Source organism: Pteropus vampyrus, unplaced genomic scaffold (assembly GCF_000151845.1).
Source record: "Pteropus vampyrus isolate Shadow unplaced genomic scaffold, Pvam_2.0 Scaffold46, whole genome shotgun sequence".
In the NCBI taxonomy this organism is placed as follows: domain Eukaryota; kingdom Metazoa; phylum Chordata; class Mammalia; order Chiroptera; family Pteropodidae; genus Pteropus; species Pteropus vampyrus.
Genome location: NW_011888827.1, coordinates 2,206,827 through 2,224,609, shown reverse-complemented (window position 1 = coordinate 2,224,609; position 17,783 = coordinate 2,206,827). Strand labels below are relative to the sequence as shown.

The following is a 17,783-nucleotide window of genomic DNA, read 5'->3' as shown; positions in this document are numbered from 1 at the left end:
TTTCTGTTCAAATCTATAAGAATGCTCAAACTTATACCAACCATATCGTTAATAAGTCCAATTCGTGTTGGTGGGGCTTGAAGACCTAGCAGCGTTGCAAGGCGTCGCTGTTTTTCAACTATAATGCCGTCCATATCCAGAAGTCGAGCAATATCAGTACGCTCAGGGGTAATAGGAATGGAAAGAGTGGCCAAGAGGACTCTAGTAGACATTCTGGAGAACAAAATTACAAATATGTTAAAGTTGTAAATGTTACTTGGTTAGCAGAAACACATAACTCTTTAATCATCTGGTACGATATGCCAGTGACAGCCTATGTACACCACCATGGTGAAACATTCACAAATGTTCACTGAAGCATGAAATTAATTTTTTAAAAAATGGACTGCGCTAAAACAAATACCTGGACAATGAGAACTTCATCCACCCACTTACTACTGTGAATGGTTTTTAGCTACAGAAAAAGACTAGGTTAAATGGCAAGACAGACATATTTGCATACCCCGTACTTCCTTATAAAAACAAGACAGCTTTAAAAACTAAGGAAAAGAAAGGGAAAAATTATAAGGACCATAAGGGAACACAATTAAGAGGTGGGAGCAAAAGATAAATTTTAGCTTCCTTAAAACACATGAGGAAAGTTGGGGTGAATTCAGAGCACCGTTGGACACTAAGGACTGTGGGCTCTGGAACCTGAATCAAGGGTTGGAATCTCAGCTTTACCATTTCCAAGACTGAAACCTGAGGCAACACACTGAATTTTGAGTCACAAGGCTGCTGTGAAGATTAAGCAAAATGAAGTACATAGAGCTAAGTAGCCTAATGCTTATTACAGTCCTCTCTAAAGAGAGGGTATAGAAGCACCTTAAAGGAAACCAAGTTTTTCCTTATCTCAGACGTGGGTTACATAAGGGACAGTGAATGACATAATGAACACTGTCCCTAAGAGTTTCAAAAAAATATACCAGAAAAATTCTTTTAGTCAGTTCTATGTATTGCTGTAAAGCCAAAAGGGAAAACAATTTGGTGTACATAATTCTACTAGAGGCCAAAATAACATGGTCTACCAATAAGAAAAAAAGAACACTATGCGAGTCGCCTAAGTCCAACTGAAATGTTTTTTTAAAAATAATTTTAAAATATCTTAAGGAAAATAGGCTATATGTAATGTTAAAAAAAAAAGCGTCTTAGATTATTAGGCTATAGACCCTTTTTCATATTCATCTATACATGTACCCCAAATATGCTACAGTTAACATTTTATAATCAGAAAAAAAAGTTAACTTGATGGGAGTATTTACTTTTTTAGGTGTTTAGTTTGTTCTAAGAAGAGATTCTAAATACCTGTATGTGGAGAGAAAGCTTATACCTTAAAACGATCTTTCCTAACATTCCATCTTTCTCAATTGGGCTTTTGGTAGAGTTGGTTATTACACAAAAATACGGCTACTGAAGACCAAGAATACTGCCCAAGAAGAACAACATCCAGAGACATTTCTGGTAGACAAACTGGAGGAACTGCTACTGGAATCCAAGGGCTAGAGACTAGGGACGCTGCTAAACATCCTAAATGCACGGTCCCCACAACAAAGCGTTATCCAACCCCAAATGTCAATAGTGCAGAGGGGGAGAAACTCTAATCTAGCGTAGTACCTTGCCATTTAATAGAAGATATTTGTTTCATAATTTCAATTCTTTCCAACTATAACATTCTTACCTTTGCATCTCTTCTTGTGTAAGATTCTTTCTCATTTCTCTAGATAGATGGTAAAGACGATGGAGTGTAGATGCATGAAAAAGAGCATTTCCCGATTTCCAAAACACAGTTGAGACTTTGTTATAGTAATTTGCCATCAACTGAGGTTTGGGTGGTTTTTTAGACAAAGAGAATAGCCCATGAATATCTTCCACAGCTTTGAATGCTTCCTAAAATTAAGTGGTATAAATTAGTTACACTGAATTCTAAACAAACAAAAAGTCTAATTCAAATCTCTTTACGCAACTTAAAGTACACTTAATAAAAGAGGCAAATAAAAAGCCTACATGTGTGGTTTTCATTCATCTCTAACTTAATTATCTGATAAGTTTCTGAAAACTGCCACAATTACAAAAATCCTTAAACTTCTTAAAGTAGACAGAGCAGGCTTTTTTTTAATGTGATTATCATACCATTTGGGGGAATATATAGAAAATCTGAATGGACATAAAACACAATATAAAGGTTATTTCCGAGTCATAACATATGAATAGTTGCTTCCTTTTATTTATCCGTTTTTTCTATAATGAGCATGTTTACTTGTCTTCTAGAAAACTTATTTTTTCCTGTTTAATTTATCAGGTAGTTATTTTTTTAAGGGTGTTCCTATAAAGAAGGAAGCTATTATTAGAAGGGAGGGGGAAATCAAATCACATTTTCATTTGGCTGAAAAACTACCAATTTTTTAGTTTCTTCCTCTGTAATTTCAATTAGGTTGGGGGGGGTGTCAAATATATAAGAGCTTCAAACTATGACTACAAAATTCTGTGAAAATGTCTTTGCAGAATTCTTAAGAGTAAAAAGGCCAAGTAGAGGACCAGATTCCCAACATAAATGAGATCTACAACATAGGACACCCACTACGTGTGCTTACTAAGCCCAAGCAGCGCTAAGAAACCTAGGAGACAATCTAGTGCAGTGCTTCTCCACTATCTCCACTAGAAGACAAGTTTGTGTTTTTAATTTTCAACTTGTTACCAATACATTTTAAAATACAAAATGACTACAAAAACAAAATGGAAAGACAAGCTGTTTTTTTTTTTTTTTTTTTTTTAATGAGAGTAACGAGACACAAAATTACCATGAAATTGCTATAAAGAAAACAACTTTGTCTTTAATCAGACCACTGAAGAGTTCACAGACTGGCATCAGGCACTGAACCATACTTTGAGCAGCACTAAGAATAAGCTATTGCATATGGAAAAAACCTGGTTCCAAAAGAGATTTTACATGATTTGGCCCAGATTTCATAGCAGGCAACTAGAATCCCAACCCAGAACTTTCCCTACTCCATCAGATGATCTTAAATTCCTCATGTATTATTAAAATTAACCAACATCTATCAAGATGAAGATACTCATTAAAGGAAAAAAAAGTAACATGAGCTATTATTACTTCAGAAAAAAAGCTAGTAGTTCACGCCATACCTGCCACAATTCCATGCTGATAGCGCTGTCCAACTGAACAAGCCTGGTTTCCAAATGCATGGACTGGCTCTCTGGATTATTAAGATTGATTGCTGTACTTTGGTTATGGTGGCGTTGAATCTGAGTCAAGTGCATTCTCAAATTGTCGCACAGCTTACGGAATTCGGCCTTACGGGTATACTGGAGGCAGAATTTGAAAGCTATAAACACAAATGTAAAACACATTAGGTATTTTCCACCATGAACTCAAGCATTTGAATAGGTTTTACTTCACATATTAAGATGAGTTATTTAACAAATTTACTGAACTTATCAGTCTTCAGAAGTGATCAGAGTCCTAATACTCCATGTGCCCTGACTACCTCACCTTCTGGACATAGTCTTCAGTCCTGTCCTAGAACTAAAATGTAGTTCTAAGAGTTTACGAATGGGAAATTATTCAAATTTAGGTCTGGGAAGACTCACCTTTCAAACACTTCTCTCCTCAAATCCTAAAGAGCAAAAAGAAATCTAGCCCGAAATACAGATGACACTTGAATAACACAGGTTTGAACTACACAGGTCCACTTATAAGCAAATTTTTATTGATTTATTTTTCAATAAATACTGTAAACTTATTTTCCCTTCCTTATAATTCTCTTAATAACATTTTCTTTGCTCTAGCTTACTTTTTTACAGGAATACAGTATGTAATACATATACAAAATGTGTTAATCAGCTGTTATCAGTAAGGCTTCCGGTCAGCAATAGGCTATTAGTAGTTACATTTTGGGGGAGTCAAAAGTTCTACGAATATTTTTAACTGCATGGGGGGGATGAGGGGTTGGTGCCTGTAACCCACAAGCTGTTCAAGAGGCAACTGTATGATAAACTGTAATCTTAGAAAGCAACAAACTTTTGTACTAATTAAAACTACATAATACAAATTAGGGTTTATGGTAGCCTAATTTCAACTGTCTACATAGATGTAAATATGAACTATTTGCTGTCATTAAAATATTAATATTTTAATTCTTTAATGGACATTTATTAGTGATTAATTTTAAAGTATTAATTAAAATAGTAATTCTGTCATATATGCATTAGAATTCAGGGGAATTCTGCTTTTTAAAAATAGTTTTCCTATTTTGATAGACCTAAAATAAAGAAATAGTTTAACTTCAAGTTAATATTATCTCAGTAATTATCAAAAAGTCCAAGTTTATTTGTGTAAAGTGAAAATTCATATAAGCTAGCAAATTCATGTGAGCAAAATGGAACAGATTCTAATATTCCTAATAAAATATTCATAATCGAAGTCACTTAAAACTTGAATAAATAAATGTCAATCATCCCCATAGTAAAAAGAATCACAACGCAAACTCGTGCCAAGGCCAAAGTAGGAAAAAGCCAAGAGCCACTCTCAAGTCACACATATCGCCGTCACAGATGGTTAAAAGGCTGCACTGACAGTAAGAAAAAAGAGACATCAGGAAAACAATAGCTCTTCAGATTAAAAGTATATGTAGTATGTCAAAGGGATACTTTTTATGATGATCCAAAGTCATCAAGAAGGCTTAGTTCCATATTTAGTAATACTGTTTAAGAAAGGAAAAATATACACTTTTCATGAAATCCTAAATCCAGAGCTTTAAAAGACCTTAGAAAACCAGTGCGCAGTTAGGTAGCTTGCCCAAAACATGCAGTCGTGGGGTTAAAAACAGAACTCGAATTTATCATAAAGTGATCAAAAAGTTGTTTATTTTCTCAGCAAAATTACAAAATGACTTAAAAGGTCTTTCAGACATCAATGAAGTATATTTCATATAGAATTACCTTAACTAGTAAAACAAGTTCCTTACACTCACTTATTTAATATTCGCAAGAAAGACAACCATCTTTCGGCAAGGATAAAAACTATATAAAGTAAGTACTATGGAGAAAAGTAGGTTAACAATAATAGTTAATCTTTTGCAAAATCTATTAAGTTAACTTTTCAAATCAGTTCTTGTTTTACCTTGTTGGGCGATATCATGGTAGAGACGCTCTACTCTAGAATTGTTTCGAAGAAGGTCCAAACACTGTCTGTATGATTCCCACAGGAATTTAACCCATGGAGTTAAAAGTAATCTGTCAGTACGATCCTGTGTGTCTTCACCACTTACAGCACTTAGGAGAACACTACAAAAACATTAAAAATGTTGAAAACACTTTTAGACATGGTTTCCTACTTTGCTATATAACTAAAAAACCAAAACTAACAATGAGCATTATAAAACAGTGGAAGTTCTTCTTATAACTTAGAAAGCTGTCACTTAGTATCCAAGTATTTGAATTCCCAACCTATATTACAACCATTTAAATTACTACACATCTACCTATTTGAAGGCTGTAATATTCCACCTTCCACTAAACATTGAGTACATGATTTTTTTGGTTACCATATATTTCAAATTTCAAATGTAAGCAGTCTTTCTAGTAAGCATCTACTTCAAATGAGGATGATGGAGACATATGTAAAGAAAAACACTGAGAAAAATTTGTTAGTTCAATCCACATACCTCTCAGGAGTTTGAATATTATCCAGATCTTCTATGTCTAAGACCATCTGCTGGGATTCTTCTTTAGCAGCTTCAGTTTTTTCCTCTGCCAATTTCAAATATGCCCTTACAACATCCTCTAGAGATTTGATGTTCACCTAACCAAAAAAAAAAAAAAAAAAACTTAAAACTTTTTTCTCAGAAAATTCTGGAAAAGTAATTCAGGAGAATTAAACCATAAAATATTTTAAAAGCAAAGTTTATAATATAACGTATTAACTTTGAAAGGTAAGTTCCACCGAAAATTACTAAAAGCACTTATCAAAAATATAAAACCTAGATATGTTCATACCTGTTGACAAATGTTCTTATACTGGTATAATCCTTCTTTAGCCAAATGGCTCTTGCGAAGATCCACACAAAGTTCCAAGTATTTCAGCATGATTGGCTCGTGTATTTTTTGCCATGTTCTATGTTTCTTACTTTTCATAACATCATAAAGAACATCCAAAGCAGGTTGCTTTTTGCCAACCTCAAGAAATTCTGGAAAAGTAATTCAGGAGAATTAAAATCAGTTATATACACTACACAAAAGTCTTAAATCTTGCTTTTTAAATTGGTTGTTTTAATTTCTGAACTCAATAATCACCTTTTTAGAGGTCACTTTTTTTTACTTCTAAAGCTATGCCGAAATTATCCAAGGTAAAAACAATGAAAACCTGGTACGACCTCAAAATATAATCTACAGGTAAAGCTGGATTTCACTTAATTTACACTGTACCAAACTTATCTAAGTGATTTTAAAGTTCCAGAAACTGAAGTCATGAGGGCAAAAATGATCTTGCCCCACACACACACAGAAGTATGACATTAGTCACAATGATCTAGCTGATGAAATTTTTGCTAGTTCATGCTGACCTAAGGCAGAAAAACACATTAAATTGACATTGTTCATTTAAGACCAACTATTTATGCAGGTCTATTTCTGGGCTCTCTATTCTGATCATTCTCTATTGATCTATGTGTCTAGTTTTTTGCCAATACCTCACTGTCTGGATTCCTATAAAGGAATGTACGGTAAAGTCTTGAAACCAGGTAGTGAGTGAATGCTCCAATGCTGTTCTTCAGTGTTGTGCTGGCTAAACTAGTCTTTTGCCTTTCCATATAAACTTTGGAATTAGTTTGTGGATATCTACGAAAGAGAATTTTAATTGGGATTTTTAATGACTTTGTACATCAAGTTCAGAAGACCTGACAACAAAATTTAGTCTTCCGACCCATGCACACAGAGTATTTCCCCACTTATTTATCGCAGTCAAAACATGAAAAAAGTATTAAGACAAATCCCAAATGAGTAACATTCTATAAAATGCCAGACCAGCACTCCTCAAAACTATTGATGTCATCGACAAGGAAAGTCTAAGAAACTATCACAACCAAGGAACCTTAGGATAGGACAACTAAATATAATGTGGTACCGTGAATGAGATCTTGATGTACAAAAAGGACATAAGAGAAAGCCGTGGAAATCCAAATAAAGTATCGCCTAAAGTATAATAAGTATTTGTTCATTAGTTGTGACAAATGTACCATCACCATGATGTGTTTTACATGAGAATTCTCTGTACCATCTTTGCAATAATTTTGTAAATCTCAAGCTACTAAAATTAAGTTTATTTTTAAAAACCTGGAAAAAAATCTTAGAATGTGGAGCAAAGAGACTTACACTCTTGAATTTAATACCACCTAAACCTGAAGGCATTCTGTATGTAGCAGTATTTTGAATCCAGTTCCCATATTAGGTTTCGTGTATACTGCTCATTTTGAAATTCAGCCAAAAGCAAAGGCTGCTCTATCACATTACTTTTGACTAAATTTAAAATTTGCCTAATTTTTTCTCACTTTTTACTCTATTTGCACACTTAATAGAAAGAGGGGAAAGGGTTATTTAACATAAATCATTTGGTTATATTCAACTTAAAATTCAATAACTGCCACATTTCACATACACAAAAAAAGTTCCACTGAACATTAGAAAAATAATTTGGGAGAACAAAAATACCAGCTTGCACTATAAAAAAAGTCTTAAAATACTACATCTCCATTTCTTTTAACCTAACAATGGCATTACTTAACAGGCAACTCTGTGCTGGGCAAAGAATAGGCAAAAAAGTTCCTTATTTGGGGGTTTTACTAGCTCTACAGATTTAGCAATTCTCTATTATTTAGTCTTCCAACTATCACATCTTTCAGGAATGTTGCTTGTGAACATTCCTTCCCCCAACTCTCTAGTAAAAAGCTTGCAACAGGATAAATCGCAAAATATACTGAAATACGTATCTTTACACAATATCCTACTTCATCCCGTATATCAAATCATATTCCTCACATGCAAATGAATGCAAACCCCTCTTCAATAGTTCAAGTTAATAAACCCAATATTGATCCTGTCATCATGAAAGTTCATTTTCAGTTGTCAGTTTTATTACTCCTGCCCCCCCTCAAAGATCCTACGAAATGAAACAAAGATGTAATACAATCAGATACTTTGTTGGAATAAGCCTTTCCTGTTTAAAGGGGATGACCTACCGATCTTTACTGGAGTATGCACACACAGTTATTTTCTAAAATCTAACAGTATTTTAGGTGTTTTTCACAACTATTTAACAAAAACAGTCTCTATCAGCCGAAAAATTGGGAGCAAATGTTTTTAAATTTATCCTTTACATTAAGGATATCACAGCAACACCACCAAAATGACATATCTAATTCCCAATCTTAAAATGAAGATTTAAATCTTATACTACTGCATGTAAGTACTGTCCGTATCCTTGTAACACAGAATAGGCACAAAGAAAATTGAAGTTGAGAGCCGGCCCCAGCATGGTGTGATGACAAAATACTAAACTGTCTAAAATTAATTCACTTTCCAAACCTCTTATTTTTAAATGAGAGTGTGGTTTCTTAATGTCGTAAGTCTTTTTTAGGGAAAAAATTGAAAGTATTTTTCACTTCCTAAACAGTCAATCAAAATTTGATTCTAAATCCCATACTTTCAACTCTGAAATAGGTTCAAACAAGCCAAAGCAAATGCATGAAAAAAATAATTTTTAATAGGACAGACACTTCCCCCCACCCCACCCCCCGCAACCATCACCAAGAAAAAAAGAAAACATGAATCCCAGGCAAGGATAATTTTAAAAGAAAAAACTGGAATCGAAACAGATTCATCATGATAATGCATGATGGTGTGTTCCTGTCCTTACCGTAACATGTACAAGAAGGACTTACTCTGAAATTATCTAATTTGGGGGAAAAAAATCTTGTTTTTTGAGGCTAGAAAGAACTATCGCACACTAAAAGCTCTATTGTAAGGTTTAAAGAGATGTTCATTTCCAAATTGATATTCTTGAAATAAAAATAACAATCTGGAATTATAAATTAGTAGGAGTGGGCATTGTGAGCTTACTTTTCAAAACACAATGTCTGAAACTATGTATCTACAAGAAAAGTTTAGGCCAGCCCTTCGATTTTACTAATTTATTTTTGCAACAGACCAAGTAGATAAGCTATAATGTTACACAATTTGTGGGTTTAATAACAACTTTATTTTTAAGTCACTGATGTAAAGTGTAAATTAAAAAGCTGTTACAGGGTCAGGAGCAACTAATTTGGCACTAACAATATTATCTGGGGGGAAAAAAGGGCTTTTTCCAAGGTGATTCTGGGACATGAATTTTTTTTGCTTGTAACTGCTGCACCAGGTTCTAGTCTTCCTGAATGATTACTGTAATTGTTTCCAAAAATATTGCTCTAATATACAGACTCAGGGTGACTTAAAGGACTATTGTACTTAAAATTATTCACATTTTATGAAGATAATGCAATAGATTAGGTCTAAATGTGTTTGAGGTCACAAATGTTATAAAGCATTTAGATGAGATTACGTCTATTGAATAAAATGTGCTTTTATCCATCCTATTTAGTTTTGCAAGCAGTGCCATATGCTACCCACAATCTGCTCACCTTGACACTTTATGAAGAACTCATTCACAAGATCAAAGATACAGAAATTACTACATGAATGGTAAGCTATTTCATCTTTACCACAGAAAACACCCAACCTACAGCTTAAAAGGGCTGCAGCTAGGAGTCAACACAGCCTTTTTTGAGGACTATACAAGTTCAAGCCCCTACCCAGCAGTATCCCCTTCTCATCTTGCCTACTTTACTTTCAGATGCTTTCCCCAAACTGCTCTTCATAAATCAAATCAATTTCAACTTAAAAAAATATTTAAGATTTGTTACACATCATACATCCCCTCTCATTTTAAAAAGTTATTGAAATACTAAGTTCATATGAAGACTCAGAAGGGAGGCGTGATGAAGGAAATAAGGCCTGAACAAAGTAAATGCGTAATATTTAAGCCATTAAGATTACAGTGCTTTAGACTATTAGAATAGAAAAAAAAATATATGCCTGTTGGTAAAGCATCCAAATGACTATGAAACAGATCTACAATAGCAAATAGTAATAATTTTATTATTCTAAAACTATAATTCTAAGTTTCAAAACTTAAAAGAAATCCTTAATTTTGCTACAAATTTGTAGCTTAAATTTCCATTTCAACCTATTTCTTTTCCATAAATTAATGTCCTTAAACTTTTCCCATTCTAATCATTAGACAGGTGGCTGATTAGAATGAGTTATCAGATCAGAGGTTGTAGTTTTAACTGTTTTTAAAACAATTACTCTATTCCACATAATGTACCCTGTTCCACATACTATGTTACTCCCTCCAAACTGTTACTTTAGTTAGAAATAAACATTGGGACAAACACATCTCCGGCCCTGAAAGACTACCTGTAGTATCAATTTTATGTAATGACTGACTTTGACCTTTTCGCAAGAGAAATTTTCAAACAAAATAAACATAATACTGTAGCACACACAGTATATCCACCTACAACACGGATCAGACCCAAAACTTGTTTGGGTGGAGGAAAGGTGAAAATAAAGAGCTATGGACACCCTAACACAAATTGCTAAGCAAAACAAACAAAACAAAAAAACTCTAAACAAGTTTTTAAAAAGACCAGAGGCACATTACATTTGCATTCCCATAATGCCAACGTAATAAATGCCTACTGAATAGACCGAGACACGCACGAGTTTTTCCCGAAAGGGCCCGTGGCTTAAATACACATGTGAAAAGAGAAATCGGAGGCAGCAAGGCTGTAGCGAAAAGAATCATCTGGAAGTCAAGAGACCTCCGTTTCAGTCTCCTGGCTCAACAACTAACTCCCGGAGTGACCTTGGGCAAACCATTCTCTCTCTCTCTAGGCCTGTTTGGTTGTCTTTTAGAAAGAACTTCAAGTCTCTATCGTATAGTATTAACTCTATTCCAACTTCCTGTGATTCGGAATAGGCTTTTGGACTGCCAATAATCAATGCCAGAAAAAAAAGTAGTAAACAAGTTAAATGGGTCAGAGTCTCCGAAGTAGAGAGACAGTGGCTAGAGAAGAGTAAGTGGACCCTGACCCAGCAAAGCACGGCGCTAGATTTGAGGGCCCGGAGGGCTCTGCGAGCGAGGAGGCCGGAGGTGGAACTGCCCGTCTCCCGGCTCTGGCGGGAGGTGGAGTCGAGGTTCTCGCGTGCATTGTCCCCGGGAGGGAGCCATGTTTCTTCCTCCCCGGCACTCCCAGATGGCGGCCAGGGGCGCGGGGCCTAAGCAGACGAATGACCCATGGCCCGAAGAACAAGGCGGTGCGGTACAGGGTGGAGGAGCTCCAGCCGCGTAGGCCTGCCTCCTAGGCCGCGACCCCGGAGACGCACTAGGAGGCGACCGGGGGAAGGAAGGGCCCCCAGGGCGACGGTTCCCGGCTCCGCGCCTCCCAACCCCTGGTCGGTTGGAGCGAGACGAGAAATCATGCCCAACTACGGGCCGGGTCGGCGGCGGGCAGGCCGCGTCGGCCTCCTCTCCAACCGCAGTCTGACGGCGGAGCAGCGAGCAGCAGACTCGGGCCCCTCGACCTCCGAGGCCTCGGGCCGCCCCAGCCTGGTGCGCCCCGATCCCCTACTCACCGTTGGCACGTTTGAGGGCATTTTCCGGCCTCTGGAAATAGGCCGGCATCTTGGCAGCAGGCTCAGCTCACCCGGCGTCAGCGAACTCCTGAGTGGCCCGGACCGGGAGAGGAGACGAAGGGGAACCAGCGTGAGGTTCCACGCGCCTCGCCAGCAGTCGCCCGCGCCCAGCCGGCCAGAGACGGAAAGGAGGGAGCCACGTGACCCCTGCGCGGCGGCGGCGCCGCCGCCTAGGCCCCGGATGTAGGAGCGGGTCTCCGCGTGCGCGCCGCCCCTCTCACGCGCGCAGGCGCGCTGGCGTCACGCGCGCCGGCTGACGTGGCGGCGGCGTGCATGGTCTGCCCGCTTTCGTGCTGTCTTGGAACTGCGAAGGGAAACTTTAGGGAAGCGATTGTCAGACCCTTCTTTCCTCAAGCGAGACTTGGAGTGAGAAAGGTGAGGTTTGAGTGACAGTTTCTGTCTGGCTAGAAAGCAGGCGTCTGCAGAGATTCATTTTTACTATGATTTGTGCGGATCATGCAAAGATACAATCAAGTCCTGTCCGCCTAGGGAGAGGCCCATTTTGGCAGAGTGAAAATGCGGAATTTATCCGTTTAGCCGAAATATATTGAGCAGGTAGTTATATTTAGGCCCGCGCTGCTCACCACTGGGAAATGGTGGTGACCTGTCACATCACGAACTAGTATGGTAAGGAGGGTCGCAGTGGATAACTAAACAAATAAGCTTATTTCATATCTAAGTAAAATAAAAAAGTTTGTGCCCCAGAGATTGCCTGAGGAATGTTGAGCTGAGACTTAGTGACAGAGCTGAGACTTAGTGACAGAGCAGTCTGGCAGAGGGCAAAAGCCCTGCGCAGAACAGACTTGCACAGTGTTTGAAAATACGTGGAATGTTGTCGCTTCTACATTCAGCACACAACACGAGCAAGAAAAAAGAGCTTTAGAGAAAAGAAAATCAGTTTATAACAGGCTCTTTGCTACAGTCTTTATTATCGATTAACGATCTTAATGTTCAAACATTAACTATTATACCTGGAATTTGTAAGCCATTTAAACTAAATCTAAGTACTCAAGCCCTTGGTATGGAATTAAGATGAGTTCAGAAGAAAAATTCAGAAAGCAGCAGTGGAATAAATTGTTGCAAATTTATTATACATTTTGTAATAATGGAGGGGATGTGTGAATTAATGAGAGTACTACATTAGTGAACGAAGAAACCACAGTACATTTACTCAAAAAGCATTTCCCCTCATTCTGCCTCAGCAAAGAGGTTTTTCTGTTCAACTAAATTATCACTGTAAAGAAAGAAAATTTGGGAAATGCAGACACAAAAAAATAAACCACAAATTCTAAAAAAGGTTATTTTAAAATTAAGTTCAGAAAGTTCTTTCTCCAAAGCACTTAGACCACTCCAAATTTTTGAGCTTACTCCCAAAAACTAAGAGCCAGACAGGGTTAAGCAACAAGTACTAAGAAGCTACAGCAACTGTTTTATGGGGCAGGATCCAGAGACTCATTCATGTATATAATAATTAAGTCAAAATTAAAGAGCTAAACATAAGAGCAAATATAGCTCTTAAATGCAGTAGATCGAAAACTAGTAGGCCATAGAGAAACATAACAATAAAAAGGAAACCTGACCTAAATAGAAAAACCTTTCCAACATTCTTAACATTTCCACTATAGCTCGTTGATTAGTACTCATTATTTGAGTATTAATAAAGCAAGACAAACACTAGAAAATTGGGAGGTAAAATGAAATTCAGTATCTCTATATGTTTCTCTTTTTCTCTTTCAAGTTATTTAAAGTATATGAAGCATTTGGTAATATAATAACCAATGGTCATTTAAGTGCATTAAGTAAAATTGTGTATTTGTGAATAAGAAAAGGATATAATGTCAATTTCCAAGATAAATGTACCAATTTTACCAACAGGTATTTCAGTACCAACTAACAGCCGTGATGTTAGATGCTGGGAATAAAAAGATGCAAGATGCCTGCTTTCAAGGAGTTGATGATTCACTGGTAAAGTGAGTGATAGATGAGTACACACTAAGGGACAAGATGGGATCTTCTCTGGGCCAGGAGAAAGCATAATTACTTGCTGTTGATTAATACTCACCTAGTAAAAAACAAGCAACCTAAATATACTAGAAGCCACTTTAGGAAGTGATAAAAGGAAGTGATCAGGCTGATCGATGAAGGTTTTTCCCTAATGAAGCTACTTTTGTATCACATATTACTGGATAATTTCTCTAACACAATGTTTTGGAGTTTTTTCTGATTTGATTGGAATAAATAAGATTCTCAAAAAAACAGATGTTAAGAGCACAACAGAGGTCCTGCCTTATACATTTTGCAACATAATATCTTACAGCTTTAAAACAAGTATCATGTTTTACAGTTTACAAAATGTTTTCACGGTCATGGTTTTGTTTACAAGAATCTATAATGAAAGTACAAACATAACAAATTTCAAAAAAAAAAATTTCAGAGAGGTAAAGCAAGGTGCACAGTTATACATTCAGTAAATGGAGTGCTTATCATGTGCCAGGCACAGGAAGTAAGCACCTAATAGATGCACAGCAGGGAACAGGACTGAAGTGGGTCCTGCCTTTTTGGACTTGCAGTCCAGAGTGAGAAAGACTTCGAATACTTCCCAGAAGCTCCGTGAAGACAGAGACACCACTCCCATTCAGGCGACCATTGTCTCTCCAGGCCCATCTCTCAACCACACTCAATGTCTTTCCCTGCCTTAAACAGGCTTCTCTCTCACCTCAACCTGATGCTATTACTTCACTTGGAACGTTCTTCACCACCACCATTCCTTGCTCTGACAACAGGCACCTATTTCTCCTTCGGGTTAAATGTCACTTTCTCCAGGATTCTTGCCTGATCCACTGATTATTTAAATGCTAAGCCAGTGACCACCAATAATATCCTGTTTTAGCCCTGATCATAATTCAGTATAATTACTTGCAGAGTGTGAACTCAGAGAGAGGAATGGCCACATTTATGTTGTTTCCCAGTGCTTGGGAGATCATCGGGCAGATAGGATGCTTTCAAAAAGAACTCAGAAGAGATGAATGAATCCCCATGTTAATATTTATATAAAACAGTTTCCTACCATACCTGTGGAGAAGTAAAAAGTTTGAAAGTGAGATGTGTGTCTTCTTTCATTCATAGAGCATCTACCCATCTACCCAGAGCTCTCAACATACCTAACCCCCCGCATGGAAATATTAAAGAAGAAACAATAACGTTCTTCACCAAAAGCTCCTAATTGCACGAGTTCTGAACCTCCATCTGTGCCAAAGTTTATTTGTGATTTTCTGAGGTCAGCATTCAAAGATATCATGCTTTTGTACACCTACACATCCCTTCACTCTTCCCCATCCTACCCACAGTTACCAGCTCAAAGGCTTCCTCTGTGAAGCATTTCCTGGCAGCTAGAGGCCAATTTACCTGGACCTTTTCTTGTGCTCTTTGCTCAGGCCACCGTTAACTCCATGCTTATAAGTTATAAAGTCGCATCGCCAGTGCTTCCCTGCTGTCCTGATAGCCAGTCTCACACCCAGATGCCCATTTGACACATCCATTAATGTTTGACGCACAACATACACCCATCCTGACTCAAACCAGACTCCTGGGCTCTTCGGCCTCCAACCTGCTCTTTCTGTCACCTTCCCCATGTAAGTAATGGCAACCCCGTTCTTCCAGTTGGTCAAGCCAAAAATATTGGAGACATCCTTGACTTTACTTTTTCTGTCACATCCCCACATCCAATCAATCCTTGATCAAAGCCCATAGCTACCACCTCCACAGCTATCACTCTGGTCCACGTCACCCTCACTTCTCATCTGGAATGTATAATCACCTGTCACCTTGTCTTTCTGTTTCCCCTTGGCTCTCTTCTCTTTACTCGCCACATAGCAAGCAGGGGGATCCTTTTAGAACAAAAGTGACGTGATCATGGCAGTCCCTGATAAAGACCCTCTCATGGCTCCTCAGCTCACGCAGTAATAAGTCAAAATTCTTATAATGGCCTATAGGGTCCTACACAACTCCTTATCCTCCCCGGCCCCTCCCACGCCTCACCAATGTCACCTTTTCAATGATGTCTTCCCTCATCTCTTTATTGTAATAATAAGCTCCCTTCTTCCCATACTTCTGAGCACCTTCTCTTTATTTTCCTCCATAGCATTTATTTATCACTATTTGATTCCCGAAAAGTTTTATGAGTTTATTTCTTTACTGTCTATCTCTCTAGACTATAATAAATGTGATGAGAGCAGGGATTTCTGTCCATTTTGCTGTATTCCTGGCATCTATAACAGTAAGTACTCGATAAATATTTATTGAAAAAATGTCTTAATTGACTAAAGCTGGCCTCCTACATTATAATTGGCCATCTGCATGCTGGTGTCCACTATGACACTGGAAGTGCCTTGAATGTAATAACTGGGACAGTTCATCTTTGTGTATGGACAGCACCTGGCACATGGTCAACCCCCAGAAAGTGTTTGTTCAGTGTGTTTCAGAGCACATTAATGGCCCCAACTTCATGATAACAAACAAGGTCCCAAACCTCACAGCCTCGCATTCTTAACCATGGAAGTGTTCAATTGGTGTTGAAAATCTTTTCAGCAGCGGCGAACCAAGGGCAGGTGTGGGGTGCACTGTGCCTGTGCCAGGCAACTCTCACAGAAGCTCTGGGTTCTGCAAATTTAAAGCAGGAACTAGGAATGCAGGTTCAGTTGAGTGTATTTTTAGGAGAAACATGTCCTGGCAGTATTTGTAACTTAATGGGAGAAACGCGTCTTATACTCGTGAGTCTTTACCCATTAATATTCTGCCGGACTCCAGAAGAAGGCTGAGGGCAAGGAGGAGCACGTTTGTGGGAACTGGAGCACATACCCACTCATGCCATTGTTGGCATGCATGAAGCCCAGCTGCCGCTTGGGAATTTAGGAATTTAGGCCCAAAGCTACACGAACCAACTAGAGCCAATGAAACAGAATGAGTAAGACACTGTGCATAGTGGCTTTGGGTGTGGTTTGAAAACAGGCTTCTCTGTTGAATGTGTTAAACATGATTAGAAAGAACCCTGGAACCACAGGGTGTGAACTTTCATCTTGGCTTTGAGGACATTAGACAATCTTTACCTAGACCTTTTCATTGTGTTACCTTCTCAGGGAGCAATGAAAATGGCACCTCCCTGGAGATTGCCTCCCCTTTCCTGACCACTCGACCTAAATCTAAAGGCCACCCTATTTTAAATCTCAGCAGAGCATTCCACACCAACCGATAGCTTTCTTTGTTTCCTTGGTTTGCTGTCTGTCCCACTGAACTAGACGGTGAGGTTTAAGGGACCAAGTTTTGTCTGCCATCGTATCTCCAACTCCTAGAACTAAGCCTAGCACAAGTTAGGCACTCCATCAGTGTGTATGTGTGTATGATATGTGAATAAATAAAGGAATAGAGACTGATAGGCGAATCCTAAGATGCCCCCCCAAGACTCCCACTCCCTAATGTACACACCCTGCATAATAACCTGGGACTGGAAGTACAATGGGCTGTCCCTCCTGTGATTAGGTTATGTTATACGTCACAGTTGACTTTGAGCAGGGGAGGTTATCTGAATGGGCCTAACTAATCACAGGAGCCCTTTAAGTCTGGGTCTAGAGGTCATGAAAAGAGAAAGAGATTAGGAACATGAGAGGGGATTTGGAGGGAGCTACATGGCAAGGAACTGCAGGTGGCCTCTTGGAGCTGAAAGCAGCCCCTGGCCAACAGTGAGCGGAGTCAGTGAACAGAGACCCTGTCCTACAACTGCAAGGAACTGAATTCCATCAACAACTTGGGTGAGCTGAGAGGCAAACTCTCCCCCAGAACCTCCAGAAAGAAATGCGGCCTCACCAACATTAGACTGCATCCTGGCAGGACTGAACAGAGAACCCAGTCATGCTGTACCTGGACTTCTGATCCACAAAACT

The 17,783-nt window shown here is 38.3% G+C and overlaps 1 protein-coding gene across 1 annotated transcript in view; it reads right to left on the bottom strand.

Moving 5' to 3' along the window:
• Window positions 1-11,970, bottom strand: part of EIF3A (eukaryotic translation initiation factor 3 subunit A) — a 37,127-nt gene extending 25,157 nt beyond the window's left edge. The window contains exons 1-7 of the mRNA XM_011359239.2: window positions 11,788-11,970; window positions 6,055-6,245; window positions 5,724-5,860; window positions 5,180-5,343; window positions 3,184-3,383; window positions 1,718-1,926; window positions 42-213 (exon numbers count right to left, since the gene is read on the bottom strand). Of these exons, the coding sequence (XP_011357541.1) occupies window positions 42-213; window positions 1,718-1,926; window positions 3,184-3,383; window positions 5,180-5,343; window positions 5,724-5,860; window positions 6,055-6,245; window positions 11,788-11,836 (1,122 nt within the window). The 5' untranslated portion in view covers window positions 11,837-11,970. The remainder of the gene's footprint in view (window positions 1-41; window positions 214-1,717; window positions 1,927-3,183; window positions 3,384-5,179; window positions 5,344-5,723; window positions 5,861-6,054; window positions 6,246-11,787) is intronic.
• Between the last annotated feature and the right edge of the window lie 5,813 nt (window positions 11,971-17,783).